General features: G+C 46.8%; 1 protein-coding gene across 2 annotated transcripts in view; it reads right to left on the bottom strand.

Moving 5' to 3' along the window:
• Positions 1-126: 126 nt before the first annotated feature.
• Positions 127-25,857, bottom strand: part of ntn1a (netrin 1a) — a 74,047-nt gene continuing 48,316 nt past the window's right edge. For both annotated transcript variants that reach the window (XM_035402018.1, XM_035402009.1), the window contains exons 4-7: positions 19,055-19,204; positions 16,201-16,254; positions 8,957-9,031; positions 127-484 (exon numbers count right to left, since the gene is read on the bottom strand). In XM_035402018.1, the coding sequence (XP_035257909.1) occupies positions 156-484; positions 8,957-9,031; positions 16,201-16,254; positions 19,055-19,204 (608 nt within the window). In that variant the 3' untranslated portion in view covers positions 127-155. The remainder of the gene's footprint in view (positions 485-8,956; positions 9,032-16,200; positions 16,255-19,054; positions 19,205-25,857) is intronic.

Genomic DNA, 25,857 nt, shown 5'->3' with positions numbered 1-25,857 from the left:
GCAACACTCAGTCACCCCTTCCGTCCCTCGCCATTCCTCTCCCTCCCTCATCCCTCCGTTTCTTCTCTCCCTGCGTCCTCTCTCCCGCTCTTTCCGTGATGGCGTCGTCTTCTTCTTCCCTCTTTTCTTTTTTTTTTAAACTTTTTTTTTTTTATTTAGGCCTTCTTGCACTTGCCCTTCTTCTCACGCTGCTGGAACTTGCGCAGCCGCCGGGCCCAGGTGTCCCTCCACTGGATGACCAGGCTGCCCTTGTCGGCCACCACGCCGCTCTGGTCGGGGGAGTCGTCGTCGTTGCCCAGCAGCAGGTACTTCTTCCCGGGCTTGACCTTGGGGCACCTGCAGGCCACGTCCTTGGCGCGCACCCACAGGAACTGGTCGCCGCGGCGGATGCGGCTCGCGCCCTGCTTGTAGACGGAGATGACGTTGACGGTGAACTTCCACCACTCGCCCGCCTTGTCCACTTTCAGGATGTGCACCTGGACCGCTGGCGGGGGCCAATCAGAGAAGGGGAAGGAGAGGGGAGAGAGAGAGAGAGAGAGAGAGAGAGAGAGCAAGGGGGGGGAGAGAAATAGAGGGGAGAGGAGGGGGGGAGAGAGAGAAAGAGAGAGAGAGAGAAAGAGAGAGAGAGAGAGAGAGCAAGAAGGGGGAGAGAGAAATAGAGAGATAGAGAAGGGAGAGAGAGAGAGAAAGAGAGAGAGAGGGGGGAGAGAGAGAGAGAAAGAGCGAGAGAGAGAGGAGGGAGAAACACATTCAGTTTTGTTGGGCAAATATAAATCCTTTCTAACACTGAGATCTGTTTGTGACTGTCTTTCAAAATCTGTCCACAAGTTTAATTAATGTGGTCTGGCATCAGCGAGATAGAAGCATTGCCATCCCTTGTCTGTGGATGTGTACAAATCACCGACCTGCACCGTCCTTATCACTCATCCCATTCCTTCCTCCTTGCCCTGACCTTTGACCTCCATTTGTATAGAGAGTGCATATTCATTATCATGGCAACAGTTGCCATAGTGCTCCCAGCCGAGAGAATCAGTGCTCACTATGTACATTTGAAAGGACACCTCCCCGACAAGCGAAAGTCTCTGAGGGCCGACTGCGAGACGTTTCCTTGGAAACAGTTTTCCTTCCTTAACGCAAAAGTTTGAAAAAGAATGTGGTGGGGGGGGGGGGGGGTGGGGGGGGGGGGTGATAAGGTGGGGCAAAAAGCAAAAGTTCCAGGGCTGTGCTGAGCACTGAATTCTTTTATTTTCTCTACAAATCGAAAGGCAATTTTCTGCAAACCATATAAAAAAAAGCAAACACAATTGTCAAACTCTAAAAGCTATAAAACCTGCAGAAAGCCAAGTCATGCAAAGGTGATGTTTGCAGGGTTTATCACTCCTAAAATTTACAGCAGACTGTGGACTGGACATTGGCTTACAGATAATTCCACAGCCTCAAAACAACACCACACTTCTGTCCCTGCAATCCACGTAACCATAGAAAATAATTGTTTTTACCTACTTGTGTGTGTACCCACATGATGTTCAGGCGTTACTGTGCTTTTAGCAGTTAAACACAAATCAACTGTTCTCCTCACTAGGATAATTCTTTTGAATGTGACAGATCTCAGTTGGGAAGCTGCTTCATTTTGACAGAGAGGATAACACCGCATTTTGTCCACAAACACCATTCTTTGAAACTCTGAGGTAGAAGCGAGTCTTATTCAGTTTAGTTTCAGTTTCAGTTTACAGGCATTTAGCAGACGCTCTTATCCAGAGCGACTTACATTGTACCCAATTATACAGCTGGATATACACTGGAGCAATGCAGGTTAACTACCTTGCTCAAGGGTACAACGGCAGTGTCCTACCGGGGAATCGAACCCGCGACCTTTAGGTCACAAGACCAACTCCTTACCCATTACACTACACTGCCGCCGGTTATTCGTTCATGTACGTGGCGGCACGGTAGTCCAGTACACCTGAACAAGTTAACTCAGTATGAAGCCCAGGGTGCAGGGTGCAGAGGCACGCAGAGGCTGTAGAAGTTCCTGCTGTGGGATGGGGAGCGGGCATAAGGGCGCCCCTAGCTTGGGAGTCGTTCACGGCACATGGGGTCCTGGTAACGGGGTGACATTGTTTCGGAAAAATATGTCACGGGGGGGGGGGGGGGGGGGGGGGGGGGGGGGCACTATGTATGTGAAAACCCTCAGAGGAAGTGTCTCTTCTCTCCTCCTTCCCTTTGGTGAAGGCAAAAAAAAAGAAGAAGAAGAAAAAACCCTGCTTCTCCAGGCTGCGCAATTGTGTGCACCGACGGGTGGAAGTGTTCCGAGCGAGTGCGTGCGGGGGGTGGGGGGGGTGAGGGCAGGGGGGCTGGGCGGAGTGAGCAAATTGCCTGCAATTACTGAAGAAAAGAGGCCTGTTGGAATCAGTGGAGTGCTCTCTCACAGGTCTGCCATTCACGGACAGTGCCTTTGGGCTGGCTGGAGGCAACTTGTTCATCTCGGGGGTGGGGGGGGAAGGGGGGGGGGGTGGCGGTGGCTGTGGGGGGGGGGGGCAGGCTTATTTATCTTCCCTGCCACAGGAGGTGTTCAGTGCCAGAACATGACCCAAGAACAGGGCAAGCGTCCCAGTGCACATCCCTTCCCTTTCGCCTTCCGTTTCCACGTCAACTAACAAGCCAGCGATCTGAACACGAGTCATTCTGCTTCGTCCCGTGATTTAAAACCGTTTAAAAAAACCCCCAAAACTTTATGGAGCAGCAGAAATAGCTGATTGGGGACTGTTTGTCATATCCAGAGAGAAGTGCAGTTGCTGCATGGTGGAAATGTCACTCCTGCTAAGAACAAACATGGCTACTCAAGAGATGATATACCCATGAGAAGATATACACTGCTTTTTTTTCTGTAATCATTTTACCAAATGTTTTAAATTTAGGTCAATGTTTTAATTATTTGTTCTTTGATTATTGTCTCAGCAAATGTTCTTCTCTTTTCCTTTCTGTTCTTCTAGTTCTAATTCGGCAGTATTGCAAATGAGGGGCTGTCCCTTAATGCTCCCCTGAGGTATAAACAAAGCAGGGAGATATACGCCCACACACCCCTACACTAGAGCTGAGGCCAGGGAGGGCCAGCTAGACCCATGTCCCAACGGCTGTCGGGGGGCAGAGAGGCAGAGAACATGGGGAAGTGGGCTGTGAACGGGGTACTGAGCGGTTCCTCTTTTCACCGCACAGACAATGTGGCCTGTCAGGGCTGGTGGATCGTCTCAGCGGAGAGAGCGAGCAGAGCCAGAGAGAGAGGGAGAGAGATAGAGAGAGAGAGAGGAGAGAGAGGGAGAGAGAGAGAGAGCCAATGTCTGCCAGAGCTTTACCCAGAGTTCCCTCTGTCGAGCACAATAAATGAGTACACGTTTAATTACAAAAACCCTTCAGCACGCCGCCCACCCCTCCAATTATCAAACATGCCAGCTGATCTGGGGGCCACAGACCCACCATGGCCTTTGTGCATCCATGTGTGAGCCTGTCCCTGTCACCAGGAGGGAGGGTGAGTGGGCCCGCGTAGAGCTTCAGTAACGACAGTAGCGCTGAGACAGAACTGTGTGACCGTCCCTTTAAGGACAGCTCTGAGACAGAACTGTGTGACCGTCCCTTTAAGGACAGTGTTCTGAGACAGAATTGTGTGAGTGTCCCTTTAAGGGCAGCGTTCTGAGACAGAATTGTGTGAGTGTCCCTTTAAGGGCAGCGTTCTGAGACAGAATTGTGTGAGTGTCCCTTTAAGGGCAGCGTTCTGAGACAGAACTGTGTGAGTGTCCCTTTAAGGACAGCATTCTGAGACAGAACCCTGTGAGTGTCCCTATAAGGGCAGCGTTCTGAGACAGAATTGTGTGAGTGTCCCTTTAAGGACAGCGCTGAGACAGAATTGTGTGAGCGTCCCTTTAAGGACAGCGCTGAGACAGAATTGTGTGAGTGTCCCTTTAAGGACAGCGCTGAGACAGCATTGTGTGAGTATCCCTTTAAGGACAGCGCTGAGACAGAATTGTGTGAGTGTCCCTTTAAGGGCAGCATTCTGAGAAAGAATTGTGTGAGTGTCCCTTTAAGGGCAGCGTTCTGAGACAGAATTGTGTGAGTGTCCCTTTAAGGGCAGTGTTCTGAGACAGAATTGTGTGAGTGTCCCTTTAAGGGCAGTGTTCTGGGACAGAACTGTGTGAGTGTCCCTTTAAGGACAGCGCTGAGACAGAACTGTGTGAGTGTCCCTTTAAGGACAGCATTCTGAGACAGAACTGTGTGAGTGTCCCTTTAAGGACAGCGCTGAGACAGCATTGTGTGAGTATCCCTTTAAGGACAGCGCTGAGACAGAATTGTGTGAGTGTCCCTTTAAGGGCAGCATTCTGAGAAAGAATTGTGTGAGTGTCCTTTTAAGGGCAGCGTTCTGAAACAGAATTGTGTGAGTGTCCATTTAAGGGCAGCATTCTGAGACAGAATTGTGTGAGTGTCCCTTTAAGGGCAGCATTCTGAGAAAGAATTGTGTGAGTGTCCCTTTAAGGGCAGCGCTGAGACAGAATTGTGTGACCGTCCCTTTAAGGACAGCGCTGAGACAGAACTGTGTGACCGTCCCTTTAAGGACAGCGCTGAGACAGAATTGTGTGAGTGTCCCTTTAAGGACAGCGCTGAGACAGAATTGTGTGAGTGTCCCTTTAAGGACAGCGCTGAGACAGAATTGTGTGAGTGTCCCTTTAAGGACAGCGCTGAGACAGAATTGTGTGAGTGTCCCTTTAAGGACAGTGCTGAGACAGAACTGTGTGACCGTCCCTTTAAGGACAGCGCTGAGACAGAATTGTGTGAGTGTCCCTTTAAGGACAGCGCTGAGACAGAATTGTGTGAGTGTCCCTTTAAGGGCAGCGTTCTGAGACAGAATAGTGTGAGTGTCCCTTTAAGGATAGCGCTGAGACAGCATTGTGTAAGCATCCCTTTAAGGACAATGTGAGGCATCCACAAACAGAACGGTCTTTCATTCTTTGTTCTTTTTGCCTTTGATAAGTCTTTGGAGAATATTTTCCTTCATACTCGCTGTCTCCGTGACAACACATCGCACAGAAAAAAGATAATAAATAAAATATATTTATCTCTCCCTGGGTGCAATCCGTCAACACCTGTCTAACCGCCACCCCATCTGTTCTGCTCCATGGGTACCTAATAGTGACGGAACTGTTGTCGTGATTTTAAACAATGCCGGACCCGCAGGTCAACAGAGGCGTGATGTTTGTGGCTCTTGTTAACGCAGCGCATACACAAAGAGCTTTCATTTATTTTAAGATGTGCTATTCCTCACAGACCAAGAAGGGCCTTGTTGAATTAAGACACAGTGAAGGACGCTACGTAGCCTGTGGTAGCGATCTTATATTGGCCCTCTTGCTGTTAGGAAACGGGTTATCTGGAAATAGTTCTCAGTCAGAATACGTAGGGATAGCCAACAGATTCACTAACTGTTATGTTTTCTAACTGAATCGATCAGCCATTTTATTACTGCTTTGATAATTAACTGTAAATAAAACGAAATATAGCGAAATAATAAGGACATTTTCAAACGCAGCAACTGCAGTTTTCCCGTATTCTTTCGTCTTTTCTTATTTCGGGAAAAAGAACGTACATAAATACAATCCACAAAAGTAGACGCCCAAGGTTCTTGGCTGGTATGCTTTTTCATTTACTGTAGATATGTTATTCTTTTTTTATTAAAGATGAATTTTATTTGGACGGATGACAAAACACAGCACAATCTAATTGTCTTTTCTTCAAGAATACAATTGAAATGGATTTGAAAGGAGAAGCGCAGAAACTGAAATAGCAAGCCAAACTTGCCATTTTCCAAAAATACCGCAGACTAAATCAGCAGAGCATGTGGTTTTTGATAAAAATCTCTCAGTAGGTTTGCCCTAGCTCCTAGGATGAGCTCTTTAGGGGACATCAACCTTTTTTTTGTCTGATCTAGACACAAATATTTTACAAATTCTAGGACTTAAAACTCTAAATAGACCAGTAAGTACACAAAGTATTTTCTTTTGCATGATTAGAAGTGAACGTTAAGCATTGTTGCGCATTTGGTGGAGATGCACTCTTGATTCTGGGCCAGTCTTATGCCAAGGCTGCGTGTTTGTATTGTTTTTGTTACGGGAAAGGGTCGGGGAGTCTGCCGAGAAAAAGTCAGACAGAACTGTCACGCTTCGCTTTTTCGGTGGAGGAGCGGGGCGCAGTCCCACGGAAAGGTGCTCCGAAACGCTAAGACGCTGCCGCTCCACTCCCATTATATTACGCTACTTGTGACGATTTGTGATGTGATCGGGAGACACTGATCTGCTGAACGGGGATGTTCACCGGAGAGATGCTCCGTGATATTTATACGATTAATGGTTTGGCCGCTCTCGACGGGAGGGTGTGTGTGTGTGTGTGTGAGAGAGAGAGAGAGAGAGAGAGAGAGAGAGAAACAAAGAGAGAGAGAGAGAGAGAGAGGAAGGTTACCTATCATCCAGCTAAACTTGTAAAGTGCTATCAGGACTCCTGGCCTCTTGTGTCAGCAGTGAGCAGTGCCTCAGAGCACTGCATGGAAACTAGGGTGATGGAGCCACTGTCATTAGGTAAGGAACTGCCTCAGAATATGCAGAACTTAAGGAGTCTACTGCAGCCAATGGGACGGGGCGGGGGGGGGGGGGGGGGTGGTCAAATGGCTATGCAAGTGCAAGACAGATCCTTTTTCTCCACACGCTCGCTGAATGTAAATTGATCCGAAGCTGTGTAAGAGATGCGGCTGGGTGTCTGAGCCCCCAGGTCCGCTGGCTCTAACGCAGGCCTGGGGGTGCGCAGGCAGGGTGCTGTGTGGCCTTCGCACGGGCGCAGGCAGGGTGCTGTGTGGCGCTCGCTCGGGCGCGGGTGGCAGTGTGGAGTCACCCCTCTGGGCTCCTCTCTCAGGCGGGCCCACAGAAAGCTCCCAGAGCTCAGCGTGTGAGCCAGCCAAAAGTGGATTAACCCTGAGCGCAGCTGGGGAGGGGGGAATGGGGTTGGGGGGGGGGGGGGTCTGTAAGAGGGAGCAGCGGGGGCTCTTACTGCAGCCATCCCTCATCCCGCTTCCACACCCTGGCTGGGTGTACCCCCCCCCCCCCCCAAGGCGGGGAGGAAATCCTCTGAGTCACTGCACCCTCCCCGGGGGCTGCAGTCGCCAGCGGAGGACAGACTCGTGCCAGACCCCACAGAGAAACACCCAGAAACACTCAGGAGCAAGAAGCTCAGCAAGGACCTCAGAACAGAACTCCCTCTATCTCTGTCTCTCTCTCTGTTTCCCTCTCCCTCTCTCTGTCTCCCTCTCTCAGTCTCTCTCTCCCTCTCTCTCTCCCTCTTTCTGCCTCTCTCTCTCTCTCTAACCCCCTATCCCTCTCTCTCACTGTTCTCATTTACATATAGACACACAAGAGACAATCACTTTCTCTAGAACATGAACACCCCAACAAAAAAAAAGACTTGGTTAGTTATACATTACAGTGACACTTGATACATCCCCAAATACAGTCATCTTTAAGATGACACAGCCAATCACAGTCACAGTCCTCAGACGGATGGGAGACCACCAGAGACGCATGCAAGCCAAAGACAAGCATGTTACGCAAACACACCAGAGACCAGCACAGTCACAATCGCACACAGGATACATCTTACGTCAGTGATTTCAATTTAATAGATTCCAGTTCTTGAATTTCCTGCCACCGACTATCTCCAATGACCTTTGCAAAAGAGCTCAGGAATAGCAGTGTGTGATGTTCCGTACTTCTGCAGGGTTTTATATTAAAGACTGACACACAAACACCGAGGGCAGTTAAACTGACACATGGAAGAGTCCAAGCACCTCAACCCCAGCCAGTCCAGTGTCCCCACACAGGGACCCTCCCGAGGTCCACAGACCTTTCCTGCGGGCTGAAAATTTGGAAGAAAAAAAACGGCCTCATTCCACCCGATTGGAAATGCATGTTCCATCCCATCTACAGAAGGTCATAACATCAAACCCACGGAAAACAGCAGAGCAATAGATCCTCTGCCATACAATACGTCAAGCATTTCAATGTGTTCGAGGCCCATTCGCACACAGACCGTACACCTTGAAAATACAATGAAGGTTTCACCTCATTCTTTAACCCAGTCCATCTACAATATAGCAGGACGTTTCCCCAGTACAAAGCACCGTGCTTCTCAAAGTGTTGTCTTAACACGCCTTAGCAAGGTATGGCCTGAGTGCTGTTTCGCATCACAAGAGAACGCGCTGTCGGTACACAAGTAACTTAAAAGATGGCTTTGGTGGATTGGCACCTTGAACTTAAATAAATAGTCTTGAGTTGCGAAGAATTGCACACCTAAAACTTTTTTTTTTTTTTTTTTTTAAATGATGGATGGTGACAGGAATGCCGGTAAAAAAGAGAGCGACAGGTCCCCTTTCTTAACGAGGATTTACCGAAACGCCGAAGACCCTCTGTGTCCCTCACACCGACGTCGTCTTATCCGCTTAACGCTTAAATACCTGCCGGGCCGTCCATCATCGGGGGCATTCTAAGCCCCTTCCTGATTGCCTCTTCCTCCGTTTGATCCTTCAGCTCTAATTCTTAACGGCCAAAAGTAAGCCATCATTACAATGGCCCACGGAGCTGGCCCGCGCTGGGGAGCGGCCGGGGGGGGTGCGCGCTGGGGAGCGGTCGGGGGGGTGTGCGCTGGGGAGCGGCCGGGGGGGGGTGTGCGCTGGGGAGCGGTCGGGGGGGTGTGCGCTGGGGAGCGGCCGGGGGGGTGTGCGCTGGGGAGCGGTCGGGGGGGTGTGCGCTAGGGAGCGGTCGGGGGGGGGGGTGCGCTGGGGAGCGGTCGGGGTGGGGGGTGTGCCAGGATCGGAAATGAAGACGTCTGCGTGCGACCGGCGAAACCCACGGCAGACCCGGGGAGGACTCACCGTAATCCTTCTTGCAATACTTCTTCATGTTGATCTTCAGTTTGCCCTTGGAGGCTTTGCAGTAGGAATCACAATCTGCATGTGGGAGAGAAAGAAAACACACACACACAGACACACATGGGCACACACACACACACACACACACAGGCACACACACGCACACACATACACACACACATTAGAATCCTACTAAAACAACACAGGGGTAAAAAAAGAAAAACAGGGAATCCTCCAGGTACAAGTTTCTGCTGTAACCCTTTTAGTTTTTTTCTCTTCTGCGATACCCATCTGCCAGGTTGAATTGTGTAGTCTAACAGAGCTTACGCCACATTGGGGAAAGTGCCTTCGTCGCCATAGAGAGGAAAGACAAAGGCCCTTGACTGGCAAAATGCTGTGGCTGTCTGCCCCCCCCACCCCCGCCCCCGCCCCCGCCCTTGCTAATGTGAGACCTCTGCACTATGGTTATTGTGCCACCCAGGTCTACAGAGAGCCACACAAATTTGCCCCCCCCCCCCCCCCCCCCCCCCCCCCCCCCCCCCACCAACTGTCAAAGTACCACTGTGGAACTGATTAAGGCCTATACAGCCCTTCTTGTCAACTCACCCCCGCGACTCCCCCCACCCCCACCCCCACCGCCTTCCCCAAAAAACCCTGAGCTGTGTCAAGCTCTGGCATTTATTGTGTTGGGATTCGGGGGGACGGGGTCACCTCGGCACAAAGGGAGGTCGGGGGGGGGAAATTAGCAGCCCATGAAGCATTAGCAAGAGCCTTCTTGGTGTCCACTCAACAAATAAATGGCTCAGGCCGGCCAAAGCCAAATCGCCCTGTGGCCCCTGTGCGGGGCGCCAAGGGTCTGGTTCCAGATCACCAGTTAACTCCTCTTTTCCTTTTCTCTCTTTTTTTTTTTACCCCCCCCCCTTCCCCCCCTTCCCTTCCCCCTGGGTTGAGGGACTCGTGCGTTTATGATGAATTGCTTTCGCGGCCCCGAAAACACCGGTTGGGTGTCAGGTCCCGGAGCGAGGGGGTGCCAGAGGCCTCTCCCCCCGTCGGCCTCCGCCGGGCCGTCGCACCGCCAGGCACGTTTCCGCGACAGAACCGAGCGACACGAGGCCAAACAGAAAAAACAAAATCGTTCGTTTCCTTTTACCCTTTCTCTCAGACTCGGGACGCAAATTGGATCCAGAATATCTCCTAGGCCCACTCTAGACCCGCTCCCCCTCCCCACGCATTGTAATACCCCCCCCCCACCCCCCCCACTTTGAGAAGGGGGGAAGTGGAGGCACGCTGGGGGGGCTTGGAGGGGTACAGCACCATTCAGGCCGGCCTGAATATGAACAAACTGCATTGTCTCGTCCAGCCCCGTGGTCCATGCCCCGCCTTCTACTCCTCCTTTATATTCCGTGCGAATGAGGTTTCCCGGGTAACAGCGGAATGAGAAAAAATGCACCCAAAAAAAAAAAAGGAGTGGGTGGTTGGGGGTGGAGAAAGGGGGGTGGGGGGGGGGGTGGGAGGGAGGGTGGGCTGGTGGTTGAGGTGGTGTGGGGTGTGTCAGTGGGTTGGTGGACGGGGGACGGGGGGGCGACGGGGGGGGGGGGTTTGGGGGGGCTTGCGTTCTCCTAAACCCCCAAAATCAGCGCTGACATGGCATAGAGAAGAAATGGGGGGGTGTGGGGGGGTGGGGTGGTGGAGAAAAGTGGCAAAGTAAATGAAATTGAGGAGAGTCCATATCAGGCCCGCCTGATTTCCATGTAAATGACGAGCCGGGGGGAAAGAGCGCTTTTTGTTTTCCTGGAACCCCCCCTTGGTGCCATCATGATACTTTCCCCCTCTGATTGCCCCCCACTCCCCGTCAGCGGACCTCGGAGACGGCGGCCCCCGCACCCCTCCTCACACACCCCGCCGTCCCCCATTGAGAGCCGGTCCCCCCACCGCGCAGACAAATGTCCTCTTTGTGCACGGCTCTTAAGTTTGTGGAAGTGGTTTTTTTTTGTTTTTTTTTAAATCCCGGGGACTACACCAGCACTTTACATTTGAGGGGTACATTGCCAGAGCGCATGCAAGCAAATCACCAAAAATTACTCATTTGCAACAGATTAACTCGTGAGGTAATAATATACTGGGTGCTACATTACATTACAGGAATTTAGCAGACGCTCTTATCCAGAGCGACTTACACAACTTTTACATAGCACTTTACATTGTAAAATGCTACGGGTACAACGGAAGTGTCCTACCCGGGAATCGAACCTGCGACCTTTCGGTTACAAGCCCAGTTCCTTACCCACTGTGCTACACTCCGTCCTATAGACACTCACTCTGTAGTACTGTACTAAAACATTAGTAAGCTGTGTTAAATGTCCAAAATTTAACAAGAGTCTCTGGCAGGCCGTAGTTTTTGTATGGGGCATCCGAAATCAGCGGCCAGAAGGGAAGGGCTCAGGCTCCTTGTGGATCGGACGATCCGAGCAGTCCAGGACTGAGCAGGTCTTCCTGTTGACCTGTTTAACATCCATATCCTGGAGCTGTGCCTGGTCCTCCCCAATCACTTCACTGGCTACTCTAACCAGTCTCACCAGCCTGTTTTTATTAGCTAGGCTGTGGCTACCAAACCAGGCAACCATACTAAAGTCAAGAATGATTCAATAAACTGCGGTAAAACAGGGACAATAAAACATTATACACTCTAAAATAATTACTTTCCCTTAAAAGTAGTGCTGATGGATTTGTTTGTTGTTTTTTTTTTTTTTTTTTCTCAAAACACAACTGATTATCAATGGCAGCGCCCAGAAATTCACGCAACACTTACACACAAAAGCAATGCTTTTTTTTTTTAAACTAACAATTTGGGTACGGTGTTCCGGGCAAACACACAGAAAAAGCCTACTCAGCTGGCCCCCAGGGCGAAGCCAAAGCGTGCCGGAGATGACCTGAGGTCACCGAGCTAGCTGGATCTCCTCTGAAATAGACGACCGCTGTGCTAGAAGCCACAGTCTGGGGGTCCAGACACAGGCCTGCATATTGAAACAATAAGGTGTAAATAAGGGCACTGAAAGGGGGCTTTCTCCTTACATAACAAGACTGATTGAAAAACAAATTGCCGCAAATAAAGCATGTAATTAGATTATAGCCAATGCCTGGGGCGGCTGGAACTGGGACTAAAAGGGGCTGGGCTTTATCCAAATGGATGCTGTTCTCCCCTCCTCCTTATTCTTTTGGGCTCTAAACAGGAAAAAAAAAAAATATCCAAATGCCATATTTTTTATTTCATAATATAACAGTTTGTGCTTAATTGAATGCTTGTATAGGATATTTGTTCAGGGCGTTGGTGCTCCACCGAGACGTCTGTATCATAGAAGCAAAGTTTCAGAAGGGGTCACCGGCCAGCGCCGCTGGCTCGCTCCTGTGATACAGACGCACAGTTAATCCAGCGCCAAAGTTTTTATATTCTGAGAAGAAAAGGACCAAGTATGCTGAGCGATAAATCACGTGTACGCTTCGTATTAATGATGACACTATAAACCAACCATATTTTCTCTCTCTCTCTCTCTCTCTCTCCCTCGCTTTCTCAGCAAAGCTTGTAACAATGTGCCATGACACACAGCTCTGTGGTTTGAAGGTGAAGCCGCACAGTAAATGTTTGTGTGAGCCTGAAGCCTGCTTGTGGCCGAATAATCGCAAGGAGCAATCGCGACCGTTGTAAAGACGAGCGGCAGTTTACTGACAGGGAGGACGTCACATTTTCATAAATGGCCGTCGTTGTTAACGTCAGCCGCCGCAGCCATTCCTCTCTCCAATACGTGGTGGTGAAGGCGGATTCCTCAAAGCACCGCGCAGAGTAGCCTACGCTACAGAAGCGCTACCTCACATAATCAACAATCCTTAACGACACCCTAGATTCCGTCAACATTTCTGCTTCACTTTGATCACAGTTTGACTACACGCAGGAGTTTGTCCTTTTTTTTCCTCATCACAAACGCGGTTCGGCGAGTTCTGCATTCACCGAAATTAACTAGACAAACTGTGTTTCTGTAAACACTTGCATTTAATTGTAAGTTGGGGGGAAATGCTAATCGAATCCAGGCTAGTGTGTGTTTACGTCTGGAACTCGCAATTGTGTCTTCGTTCTTCTTAAGCGGAGGTGTTTCTAGAAAAAAAATCCACGCTCTCTGTGGTCGAGGGTCGGGGCGAACTAAAGGCAAATGGACGGGCTCCGGCAGAGCTCCACGGGCACCTGCTGCACAGCTGTCCGCTCTGGCTAACTCATTCCCTGTGTGAGTGAGCTAGCCAGCAGACTCCTGGGGCAAAGCTTGCTTTCCTTGTCACCATATACACCGCAAGAGCGGGCGACGGGGGGAAGAGAGAGCGAGTGAGAGACACCTCGATAAGGAGGCCACATCTGTTTGCGGTTACACGTTGGCGAGATCAGATTTTTTCAGATACCGAGGTGGGCTATTGTTTCTTCGAGACGTCATAAAATACACGCGTTTCCCCGCCAGTGCGCAGTGGGTGGTCAGCGCAGTCCGGGGTGCCCTCTTTTTGCGAACGTGCCCCCATCACAAATGGCTGTTTCTGGCTGTCAGCTCCCCCTTACATTTTCATCAGCTTGGCTTACCGTGATGACTTTTTTTTGAAGGTGTGGAAGTGAAAGATAAAAAAAATAAAACAGAACTCCACACCCAAGATGAAAAACTTGCGACGTTGGTGAAACGCATACAGCGCTGGCACTTTCTCTCGCTTTTGAGATGAGTTGATAAAACGGCTTTTCAGCACCAGGAGAGCCAGGAAACCAGAAGGTCGTTCTCAGCACGCATTCGACAGTCCACGAGAATCCACTTTCCTCAACGTTTGAGTCTGCCTGCGCGTACAAACGAGGGACGCAAACATCCGTCGAGACACTATGTTTGCGTTTCTTTCATGTTATATACTGCATTATGTAAATATTATATACCTTTTGTATTTTCGTATCTCAAACTGAGATATTAAATTTTTTTTAAAAACCCTGGCCTATCTTGGCTGGTGGCCCACCTTCTGTGCATTCTTTTTAAATATTTAACCAAGCACGAGGGGAACCCACATCATACAAAAGTACGTATAATGGCCCTCAGAATGTGCTTTATGTGAGGTGGCTCTAAACATCAAGCGCAAACCTGGCATGAGAAAAGACGACCGATCGCGGCCAGGGCCACTCCTTCGCAAACTCCGCCGTCAAAGCCTGAATGCCAGCCGAAAATAATGGCACAATGGTGCCTCCCTCGTTTGCCGCGGGTCTGTTTGTTTCTCTCGCACGCAGTAAACACGCCTCGCCCCCAAGCGTACAGTCCGACGCTCGATCCTGTCGGGCAAAGACGAGTTTCACACGGCGCGAAGCGCCCCCCCCCCCCCCCCCCCCCCAATGCAGCCCCCTGCACAAGGAGGCCGCTGATCCCAGTTTTCGGGGGGGGGGGGGGGGGGGGGGGACAAGCCGAATTCGCAAACGGGGGTGGGGGGGGGGGGACTTGTTGGACGGATGAAAGGGTGCAAAGGGAACAAAGAAAGAAAAAGAGAGAGAGAGAGAGGGAGGAATTACAGAAAGTTTGCTCTGCCCCTCACTTCCCCGTCAGTGGGATCTGTCAGAGCGGCATTAGCAGCTCCGGACGCTCTCTCACTGCAGCTGCTCTTGTTTTCCCAGCTCCAGAATTCCAGGGCAGCAGTACGTGCCCGACTTCTCCTCTCACTTCCCCAAACAAAGACAAAGGCGAAATTGTCAAAGAGCTCGGCACTTACGGCAAAAACCGCAATAACATTCGCAGCTCCAAATTTTAGGGTGTTTTTTTTTTTGCTTTTTGTCCCTTTTCTTTCCATTGTGCTTTTGAGATTCCTGTTGCAATCCAAAATAACCCTCAGTGATTGCTCATTCCCACAGAATGATGTCATGCCTTGGCTGATAAATTATTTGAAAACAGCTCTGCTCCTAAATTAAGCTGAAGATTCGCCAGGAGCTAAGCTCCTGCTCCGACTCACAGCATTTTGAAAGCATTCATATTGTGCTCCTTTTCCCTCAGGTTTCACTCATTTTTTCATCTCAAATGGAGAAAACACAAATTTCGAAATATCCGTCAAAACATGCCCTTTGTTAACTTTTTCTTTCCTAAAATTATGTTTAATTTTATCAGCAGGTTAGTAACATAGTAACATATAATTTTGTAATTGAAGTAAAATATTTAACAGAGGAAGCACCCAGTACAGTATACATGGCTACTGTATTTGAGGAATGAAAAAATTTATACATTAAAATTTCCTGCATGGATTCGACTGTAACAATGTTTCAGTCAAACAGGGATCAAATATATTCTATCTGAGTAAAATGTGCCCAATCATAGACTGAACATTTTACTGAGGACTGATTCACTCAAACACAATATACAGTATATTTCTATTTTTCTCTGTGAAATTCAAATCTGGTCTTACAGTTGTATGTTTTATTATTATTTATTTTGCTTTAATTTCATCTACATCTATCAACTACTATTCTGCAGCATGAGTTTAATAAACAGTTTGGAATCCTAGGGGGGTAGAGAATGGCTCTCAATTTATGCAAATAAAAGTCCATCCTAAATATAGATCACAAATAGACAATGGGATTGTTTACCCCATTTTTAAGTGAGGCAGAATACGGCAGAACAGAGTGTGATTAGCACTTTTCTGTCCTGAATTTTTAGCTCTGCCAATCCCCTGATGATATGCAGAGCTTTTCAGACAAATTAAAAAGAGGAATAATAAATATCAGTAAACAAAGCTACCATGCCCCCCCCCCCCCCCCCCCCCCCACTGTGATTCCGTTAGAGATTAATTGGATGAAGAGTACAAGATTAAAAGAGACTCAATGCAGGGCAATAAGTAAGTGATCTATCATTTACGAAACATTGGGGGGGAGGGGGGGGGCAGAGATGCAGAGATAGGGGATGGCTTTGGGGTCTTTTGTCACGTGCAGTTCCTAAGCTCCAGGACGTCTTCATTGCTCTCCTGTTCTGCTCCAAGCCAAGTATGTTTTTTCAACAGGCACACAACCCCTGGTGGCCCACCCAGCCAGCCAGCAGCGTCCACAGAGCGGGTTACCTCTCAGTCAAGTTAACAGGAAAACTGCGGACGCATACATCTTCCAGCATAGTATCTTCAGTTTATGACCGTCCATTACTCCCACCCCCACCCCCCCCCATATTCTACTTCCACTGCTCTATTTTCACTGCTACCCAATCAGAACTCACCTGCAGGCTCCTCTGCACTGCTTGCCGTTGTTGTGGGAGGGGCAACCGGAATTTCTGTTACCAGAAGAGGAAACAGAATTACATTAGAGATCACAATTCGGGCATTGTACACTCAAAGATAAAACAACACTTTGGTCTTCAGTCTCGAAACAACGGTCCAACTTTTGACTCAATGTGTTTGGGTTTTTGTTTTTGATGTTGACACTGGGTATTATTTCAACTTGGAAGAGGGTTTAATATTATATGTGTGTGTGTGTTCAACAAATATGCAATGATTGACACCTCAAAGAACACCAAGTTCCCACCTGTCTGGTGCGGTTAAAGCACGGACAATGAGACAGGGATAAGAGAAAGTGGCTGGGGAAACGCAGGTGGAATAAAACAACGTTCTGAGACTGAGGGGTGCGTGCCCTGATTCCTGCGGGAGACTGCTGCTGCTGCTGGTTTGACTGTTATCTCCATCCTCTCGGCAGCTGCTGCTAATGTAGTTGTGTCTACGTGACAAAAGGGGTGCTGGACCCAGGCTTCTGCCCGAGACCCGATTCCTTTCCGTCCCTTTGCCTTTAATGTATCCACAGTGCAGGGAAGTTGACATTCGATGAAGTCATGCATGTAGAAAGATACTCTTATCTCTTATCAAAAGGTGAGGATGGTACTGTAGCAGTTAAGGTTGTTTGTGTTATTGTTTTGGCTAGGGAAACCCACAAGACACAGAGAAGCAGCAAGGACAATAGAACCGAACAGTAAGGTATCAAGCTGCATGGACAAAAAAAGACACAGATAAAGGAGAAAGAGATGAAAGCTAATGTCTGCACTGTAGACCATGCAGAGGGTAGATTCCCCATAATGAAAGAAAGAAAGAATCAAGTCTTCCGACAAAACATGGCTCCCGGTAACTCAAATATTCTGTCAGACACATTTTAGATAATAGTGATAAAGGTTATTTTAGAATTAAGTGTAGGCATAGATATACTATGATTAAATTCATGAAATGCACAATGCAGTATGGGTTTATCTACAAATCATTCACTTGTCTTTGAGAAAAAAACACTTCAGCAGCTGGCTTTTTTTTTTTTTTAAATCACTGATTGCATTTTCAGGTCAGATAATCACCAAATTGATTTGTAAGAAATAATCAAATTCTGTCTTTTTCTCTGATTTTTCTCTAAAGACAGCCTACAGCGGCATTTCACGATCAACGCAGTCACCAGCAACAGTTTGCCTGACTGTACCAACAACAACAAAAAAAGCTAATTTCAGATAAATTGAGGGGAGAGAATATCTGTAACTCTTCACTTTCACCCAAAAGCACAATAACACGGCAGAAATACTAATAAATAGACAGTAATGAGCACACACTTGTTAAGTGTTTATTTAGATGAACTATTTCAGCTTATGATTAATGAAAACAACTTCATGCCGGTGGATAAACTGGTGTGGATACTGTCTGAATCTTTTCTCTTTACACAATTCTGTCATAACAGGAATAAAAATACTGAAATAATGGGGCCAAAGTTTAGGGCACATGCAAAAGCATACTCTCTGTGCTGCAGTTAACAGACCTGCAGGTTCCTGATAGCAGATCGAGATCCCAAACTGTGCGCCAGATTAAATAATAAGCCTGTTACTCCAGATTGACTCCAGTGCATTTATGACTCCCTACATTGTACGATATATGAAGCCAGAGCAAAGGGTTCTTGTTCTTGTTAAAACTGAACTTGGCAAGAGGTTTGATATTGCTAAATTTAATATCAAGCTATTAAAACTGAAATTGATTATTTCGCAATTATATGAGTAACCAAATATTTTGAATGTAATCACAGGGACCTCTATATGTCCAGGTTTCTCACCTCTGCATGTGCTATTTTCCCAGAAATATTCAAGGAAATCCGAATCCTGGGGGTTTTATAGGCTTCATTTATCCCCCTGAATCTCGGCCAAGAATATCTTTAGAATGAGTTCTTTCATAATGGCTTTGTTAAATTTCCAAGCACTGTTTCGTCGGCAAAGGCAGCAGTCAAAATGCATATTGTGCTTCCAGGGAAGAAAAATAAAGGCCAATCAGGGCATAATAGGGCTATCAGCGTAATCTTAATCACAGACGGCAGCTGCTTTGAGCTAGGCTCAGCCACAACTCACTTTATCTCCGGGGGGCCAAAATCTGCTGCCTGGAGATACTGTTCATATGTAACAGGCTGTAGCTCTTCACCGGATTTATAAGGAGCGGTGCTGTCAACACGCTACAGGCGCATAATGTCAAACTGAAGCTGGCTGAATGGTCTGTTTATTTCAGTTTAAAATGTATTGGTTGAATACCAATATTGTATTCTAAGGAAACAATGGAATAGGGAAAAAAAGAGGAAATGATATGTACTTTTCTGTCACATATAGGTGCATCTGTGCGTATACTGTACAGGTACAACAGAGAAGGCACATTTTAGCTAGCACATTACTGTGTCATGGCTGTACACAAAAATCATTCCTCAGTCATCTGGGTGAAAGTATTAAAAAGTGGAGCTCAAATAAAAAGTGAGGTTAATGCGTTCTGATTTTAAACAAGACCAGGTCAAAACCTAGTATATACGGCTGGACCGGCCGAACCAATGGTGTGACGTCGTAACTCGGCCGACCAATGGTGTGACGTCATAACTCGGCCGACCAATGGTGTGACGTCATAACTCGGCCGACCAATGGCGTAACTTCATCACTCACTCACTCACTCAGTCAGTCACAGATGTTCGCGTTTGTAGGGCTGGCCCCCGCTCTTGCGGTCCAGCCAAAAAAAAAAAAAAAAAAGCAGAGTCAAGTGAGTAAAAAAATGAGGTTAACGTGTTATGATTTTTTTTTCACGTACTGATGCAGGGGGCGATGGGGGAGCGGCTCTGCTGGTAGCCCTTGGCGCAGCGGTTGCACGTGATGCCCGTGACGCCGTCCTTGCAGGGGCACTGGCCCGTCGTCTGGTTGCAGGTCTTGCCCGCGGCGCCCACGGGGTGGCAGTCGCACGCTGCGAGGGGGACAGAAAGGGTAAAGAGAAGAAGGTGAGAGAGAGAAAGAGAGAAAAAAAAAACAAACAAACGCAGGAGAAAACACAACCGCAAACGGAGGGCAGAGGTGAACGCGATGGCAACCGTGCGGCGGCAGCGCGTCGTGGGCGGCGGCGTAGCACAGTGGGTAAGGAACTGGGCTTGTGACCGAAAGGTCATGGGTTCGATTCCTGGGTAAGGACACTGTCGCTGCACCCTTGAGCAAGGCACTTAACCTGCATTGCTCCAGTATATATCCAGCTGTATAAATGGATACAATGTAAAATGCTATGTAAAAGTTGTGTAAGTTGCTCTGGATAAGAGCGTCTGCTAAATGCCTGTAATTTAATGTAATGTGAAAGAGACTGCAGAACGGAGTGTAAAAGCACTACAGGCCTTTCACAGCTCACTGAGACATGACTGAGACTGATGACAAAACCCCAAATACAGCTACTTCCACACCTCATGCACACTGAACACTGGCAGGGAAGAAGCCGTCTCAAGGTCTTGTGAAGTTTTAAAAACACATTTTCGTTTTGTGGGCGTGTTTTTAAAAGAAGAGAAATAGAGAAAATGTGACAAGAAAACTTCCTGTAAAAATTCATTTTCATGTTTTCAATAATTCTGTTCTTCATGGGTGGTAGTAATAATAATAATAATAATAATAATAATAATCACCACCATCATACATCATCATATCATCATTACCAAACATATCAGGTACATAAAAAAAGGTCTGTATAGTTCTGATTTGGTATATATACAAATTACAAAAGTGAGAGAGGCTGAATTCTTACATTTTTGGCCATGAACCAGAGGAACATGTTCATGTTTTGAATGTAATAAGATGCTGATGAATGTTTCGGTTGCAATTATCTTCACTACGGGCCCACAGTTGAAAACATGAGGAAATTGAGTCACAGTTTTTTTCCCAAAATAAATTTCTTATTTAATTTATTTGATTTTAGAAAAACATGTCTGTTTCTGGTCTTTTCTTGTTGCACAATGAGTACATTTTGTATTGACGGGTTGCTGATGTTGGTTGTTATCGCTGTTGCATTCGATGCCGTGAAACAATGTCTAGCTGCCCCGATGTAAACAGGTCTGAACAATACCTGAACCAAACAAGTTACAAAAACTTCTCCCGGTAACTTTGCCATGCTATTGTGATGAAACTATGGCAACTAATTACACTGTCACACAACAGCGGGCATCTCAAAACCAAACCACAACTTCAATGCAATGTGAACTGAAGCAGAACATTTTTGCTAGCTGGGAACATTGTTTTCTATTTGCGTAACTGTAACCTTCAGTGGACTCTTCACGTGTTTCATCACGAAACTCATTTTCCCATAAGCGCCTCTGAGAGAGATTACAGCTTTTATTTGTCACAGTGTATGCTCATTATACTATTATGCCATGGGAATAGCTCTGGAATATGAATATGGAATATGAGCTGGACAGTACAGTAAGTGTTTGAGCACACTCCCCAAGGAGCCACACCCTCACTCCCTCACTGGGGCCACACACTAAACTGAAACTGGGTGCTGTCTTTGAAAAATATTAAATAGCTGTAGCACGTCTGTCTGTTTGAAGTTTTTAACACAACTGCTTTTTTTTTTTGCTTTTTTTTTAAACAAGTCTGAATGTTCGCACATTTTTTAGTCTGCCCGGTCCTTTACAAAAATGCTACATCACGTGCAAAGCAAAGCCTAATTCTAATTAGAAACAGTGACCTTTCTCAATTTTTCAACATCTCTCCTCATCAACCGAGCCAGCCGTCTTTGTGAAGCCAGCTATGTTTTTATCGGAGTTAAAGGGATAAGTGGAGAACCCAGACTACGGGCACGTGGTCTTATGTTCTCCATATATTCTCCATGTGTAGCTTCAGATCTACCAGTCCCCTACAACTCTGTCTTGTGTCACTTGTCACTCCTAAGACCTACGTCTGATTGCATGTAGATCAGTTACACTCGTAACGTTTTTTTTCTTTATTTTGGCGAAGCAACACACAGTATATATGGGTTTCAGAGTTGGTTGAAACTCCTCTCAGACTCACCGGATCATGCTCTGACGCTGAACCTTATATTGCATCCCCCACACATGGCTGCATGGAAAACAATTACTCAGTCTGAGCTGTTGAAACATGCTGATTAAGTCTGAAACGTAATGGTTTCTGGGGGTCTCTGCGCAGGACAAAACGGCCGTGACGTCGACGTCCGGAGTCACCAGCAAATGGCGCTAAGGGGAAGCTAGCGGGGTCTCAAGGAAGGAGGCCCCAGATTATGACAACCTGACCAATCAGCACACTGGAGAGCCTTCGTACGGCCAGCCAGTCACGGTGCGCGCCGCGTGGCATCCAGGTGGGCAGCAGCTCTGCGAGCACGCGAGTCTTCCGGCAGCTGGAGGCGTCCGGGGCCTGCGGAGAGTTTAAGTGGCTGTCCACTTAGACCCTTAAGTGCCCGTAGTTTGCAGCTACTCCAGATGGCGACTGAAGATAGGCGGCTCGGGAGGCACCGCCCTGCTCTCCTCGATCACAGAGACGTCCCGTGAGTCTGGAGAGGGTTCTTCTCATATTTATGTTGTAAACGTACAGAACAGAACAGCGGCCTTTTTTTTAAAAACATTTCATTTATACTTCTCTTGACTAATCAGTCATATTTGTTATCTTGTTGCAACAATTCAACACCCTTCGTCAATTCAGGAGAGCGCAGACAAGTGTGTATGGCCTCCAAAGAGCTTCTTGCCAACCACCGTTTCTCTTCAGAAGAAGAGCAGTGCGGTCATCATTGCTTCCAAAAGAACTGATCCCCCGTAAGCAGCTGCTTATGGGGTGGGGGTGGGGAACACCCTCCCCCCCCCAAAACCCTCCCTTCCTGAGGGTTCTGACGCCCAATTTGGCGCCACTTTGCGGCACTGCCAGCCACAGTCAGGACTGTAAGAGTGGTCTGGACCACGGGATTGTGCCACTGCACCTAGAACCACTGCTTCTGCTGGAAGGCCCTCCTCTAAGTTTGATAGACAAAGCCTGATTTTTACAGAGCATGTAAATGTTTTCAGTCTGACCCACTGAAGGTGACGTTTAGTCTGTGAACATCTCACTGCTGCTCTCACATTACATTACATTACAGGCATTTAGAAGACGCTCTTATCCAGAGCGACTTACACAACTTTTGCATAGCATTTATTTATATTTTTTTTACATTGTATCCATTTATACAGCTGGATATATACTGAAGCAATGCAGGTTAAGTACCTTGCCTAAGCGTACAACGGCAGTGTCCTACCCAGGAATCGAACCTACGACCTTTCGGTCACAAGCCCAGTTCCTTTCCCACGGTGCTACACTGCCCCCTCTCCAAAGGACCCTGGCCTGGCCTGCTGCACTGAACCATTGCTATGGTGCTCAGATGGTTTTTCTGATCGCTAAAGATCTTGGCAAGAGGGAGCTCAAATAAAAGACTGGAAGGGCCTTTACTGAAATTTTCCCTGTTAATAAGTCAGGAGCGCCTTTCGGTGAAACTTCCAGTAAGGACGACGGCAAAATGTGAGTGCGTTCACTCTGCCAAAGATTTACCATAAACCTTTCCTTTGAAGTTTCGGTGCCAGTTCCCCATTTAGGATAGCATTCTTTGTGCTAGTGGAATATTTTTCCATGGTTGGAGACAGGCCAGCACCGGGTTATAGCTGGTCATCTGAAATGCCTTTGTGCTTTTTATATTCAGTTCTCATGTTTGTTGTTTTCCCTCCGTGGATATTGTTTTCTTTGCTATCTACAGCAAACAAAAGCCTCTGAAAATGGCCCACCTATTTAATTATTTTCTCATTAGTTTCCCAAAGTGAGTTATCGCTCCCTGTAGAAGTTAAAACAAATTCTCATTCAGTTCAATAAGCTTCTCAAACAAACGATGTAAAAAAGTATGCCTCTGCAAATTGTGAACAGAACATAAATGCATCATCATTTGTGAAATAAAAAAGGACAATGACAATGAAGTCACTAAAGCAACTGGTTTAAATACCTAACAAAATCATGTTATTATGCTTAATAATGTTCTACTGTGACAATGTAAAACATATGCCCAAGAAATAGATGGAGAAGAACTAATATCTTCAACATGCCACCCCACTAAACTGAAATGGACTGTCAATTTCTCTGTTTTAAGTAGTGCCAACTGAAACAAAAAATTCAAGTTAGAAACCGAAAGAAATTAACACATACTGCATATTACAACTACTGTACAGTTTTACCTGTTCTCATAAAACAGTGTAAATGCCATGCCTTTGAAAGAAATGAGTTATGGGACCCAGTAACACGGTGTATTAGTCTGTGTGTTATAGTGGTCACTGCATCAACAGGCACTGGGGGTGGGGGTGGGGGGGTCCCTTACACAGTGAAAGGGGCATTTCTCTTTATTTTAAATTTTCTCTTTTTTTTCATTGTGGAATAAAGGCTTCTCGTCCCGCGGTGCCAGTTTTACCCCCTAAACGAGCACGGCAAAGGCTTAAAACTGCAAAACAGCAACAGCGGTCTCATCAAGATATCCTATCTCGACCAGACGCCCCTGCCCCAAAAACCTGCCAGCTCGGTCCCACCGTGGCCCGCTATATAGTCAGGAGAGCTCGCTTCTGTGCATTTAACACCTGGGTGAACTCGACTGCGCGACTCGCTGTTTACAAAACCGTAAAGTTAATTTGGCGCTCAAACACACTTGATGAAGAAATGAAGACCAACAGAGGCTGAACAGGACAGTAGACAAAATATTGCTTTAGCGCTTGTGGAATTATGGCTTGGCCTGCGGAAGGCTTTTTTCAGAGGGGCTAATAGAGGGCGAAAAAAAAAAGAAGACAAATGATTCGGAGGAGTTTCGCGAAACCGCAATCCGTGTTTACGCCGGGGTTTGATGAGGGATGAAGTTGTAAAACTAGGGAAATATAACGTTAACGCACGAGCATTCTGGGGGCAACAGTGAACTGTGTTAGGTTTGTGCTGATATGGCCTGGTTTCCTACGGGCCTCAAATACAGTTCCTGTGGAAATTAAAGATTTGTTTTTATTTCTGCTTAACGTGTAATTTTTCTGTCCAAAAACCACAGAGATGCATTCTCGTGCAATAAATAACGAACACCTTAATTGCTGTCAAAAGGCACTGCATTCATCACTTGAAAGGGACTGCGCAAATTAATTCACCGGCTTAAATTTCTCTGAATAATGTTGAACTGCGATATGTAAGAACTCGGAGCAGATCTTGTCCTGGCATGTTTCACGCTTAAGTTCGCGGTGGCTCATAAAGTTTCGGAAAACCCAGGTGGTCAACTCATTAAGGAAAAGAGGCTATGTAAACCTAGCACGGCCTGTAAGACCTGCGCATATCTTCGTCCTCTGCTCCAGCTGGGCTCCAAGTATAGACTGCAAAAATGTTTTAACTGGCCAGAAAGCGGGGATCATACTTCACATAATTTGTCACCTCTTTGGTAATAGCCAACTGTTTTTTTTATTTTTTTTTTAAATTTTAATTGTAGCTTTGTTTTCGTGTAATTCGATGCTACAGCATAACTTGGACGATGTTTGACTATAATTACAATAGCGCTTTAACTCTGGCAAATTTCAGGACAAGATTTTTACAAACGTCCTTAGGTAAGCTTCTGGGTTTTACAAGATGAAGATGAATATGTTGAATATGCTGATGATGATGATGACTATGCAGATGATGGTGATATGCCTCCGCAATAACAAACTGTACAGTACTCTTAGGGTGGGATAGGAGTGTGGTCAGTGAACACAACACAAATGGCGCAGTGCTTATTTCAAAAGGGCATTATACAAAAAACACCGAACAGAATTTCATTATATTTCCCCTTTCAACTATATATAGTTGTCATGAATGATTTGTTTACCTGTGTTTAGCTATAATAGCAATGGCGCAGGCATTAACGTGAGAAGGAGACGCACGCCACACACAAACAGCAGACGTGCAGATGGCGCAGAGCTTCTCCACGTCCGGCCCGAAACATCAGGCTGATTCACATTCAGTTTGTGAATTCCTTTAGCTGCTCCATGCCCAGGGCTCACAGTGATGCATTTCCCCTTTCCATACTTGTGCTTAATCTATTGCTGTGATTTCTAGAGTATATATCCTCTTATCGGTAAATACAAAAAAAAAATGAAAAGAAAATGGTTTTCACATGTCGATGAGAGTTTCACTGGCTGAATGGTCGAAAAAAAATCTTTGGGGTGTATAACATAATTTTTTTTAAAGAAATATGAAATGAGCACAATCCGATATAATATGCTTTTTGTACTTTTTCAAGACCACTGGAGGTTATAGTAATGTCATTAGTAAATCCCCGCCTCATGTGCTCATGGCAACGCTACTTTCCACTGAACTCCTCTGAGATCTCCGTTTCAATTCACTGAGACACAGAGCGATTCATTAGTCCGTCAAGTTAAGCAAATAATATTAAAGATACATTTTTTTTTTTTTAAACAGGCTGGAGTCGCTGGGGATCCCCTGTATTATTCATCATCATCATCATCATCATCATCATCATCATCATCAAATTTAATTGTGAAGGTCAAAAGAAATTTAAAAAATGAGTACAACTTTTTTTTTGTGATGTTCTGATTCCACCCAAGT

The sequence above is a fragment of the Anguilla anguilla genome, chromosome 2 (genome assembly GCF_013347855.1).
Source record: "Anguilla anguilla isolate fAngAng1 chromosome 2, fAngAng1.pri, whole genome shotgun sequence".
Lineage (NCBI taxonomy): Eukaryota > Metazoa > Chordata > Actinopteri > Anguilliformes > Anguillidae > Anguilla > Anguilla anguilla.
Note: the sequence above shows the minus strand (reverse complement) of the source record. Positions and strands in the feature narration are given on the sequence as shown.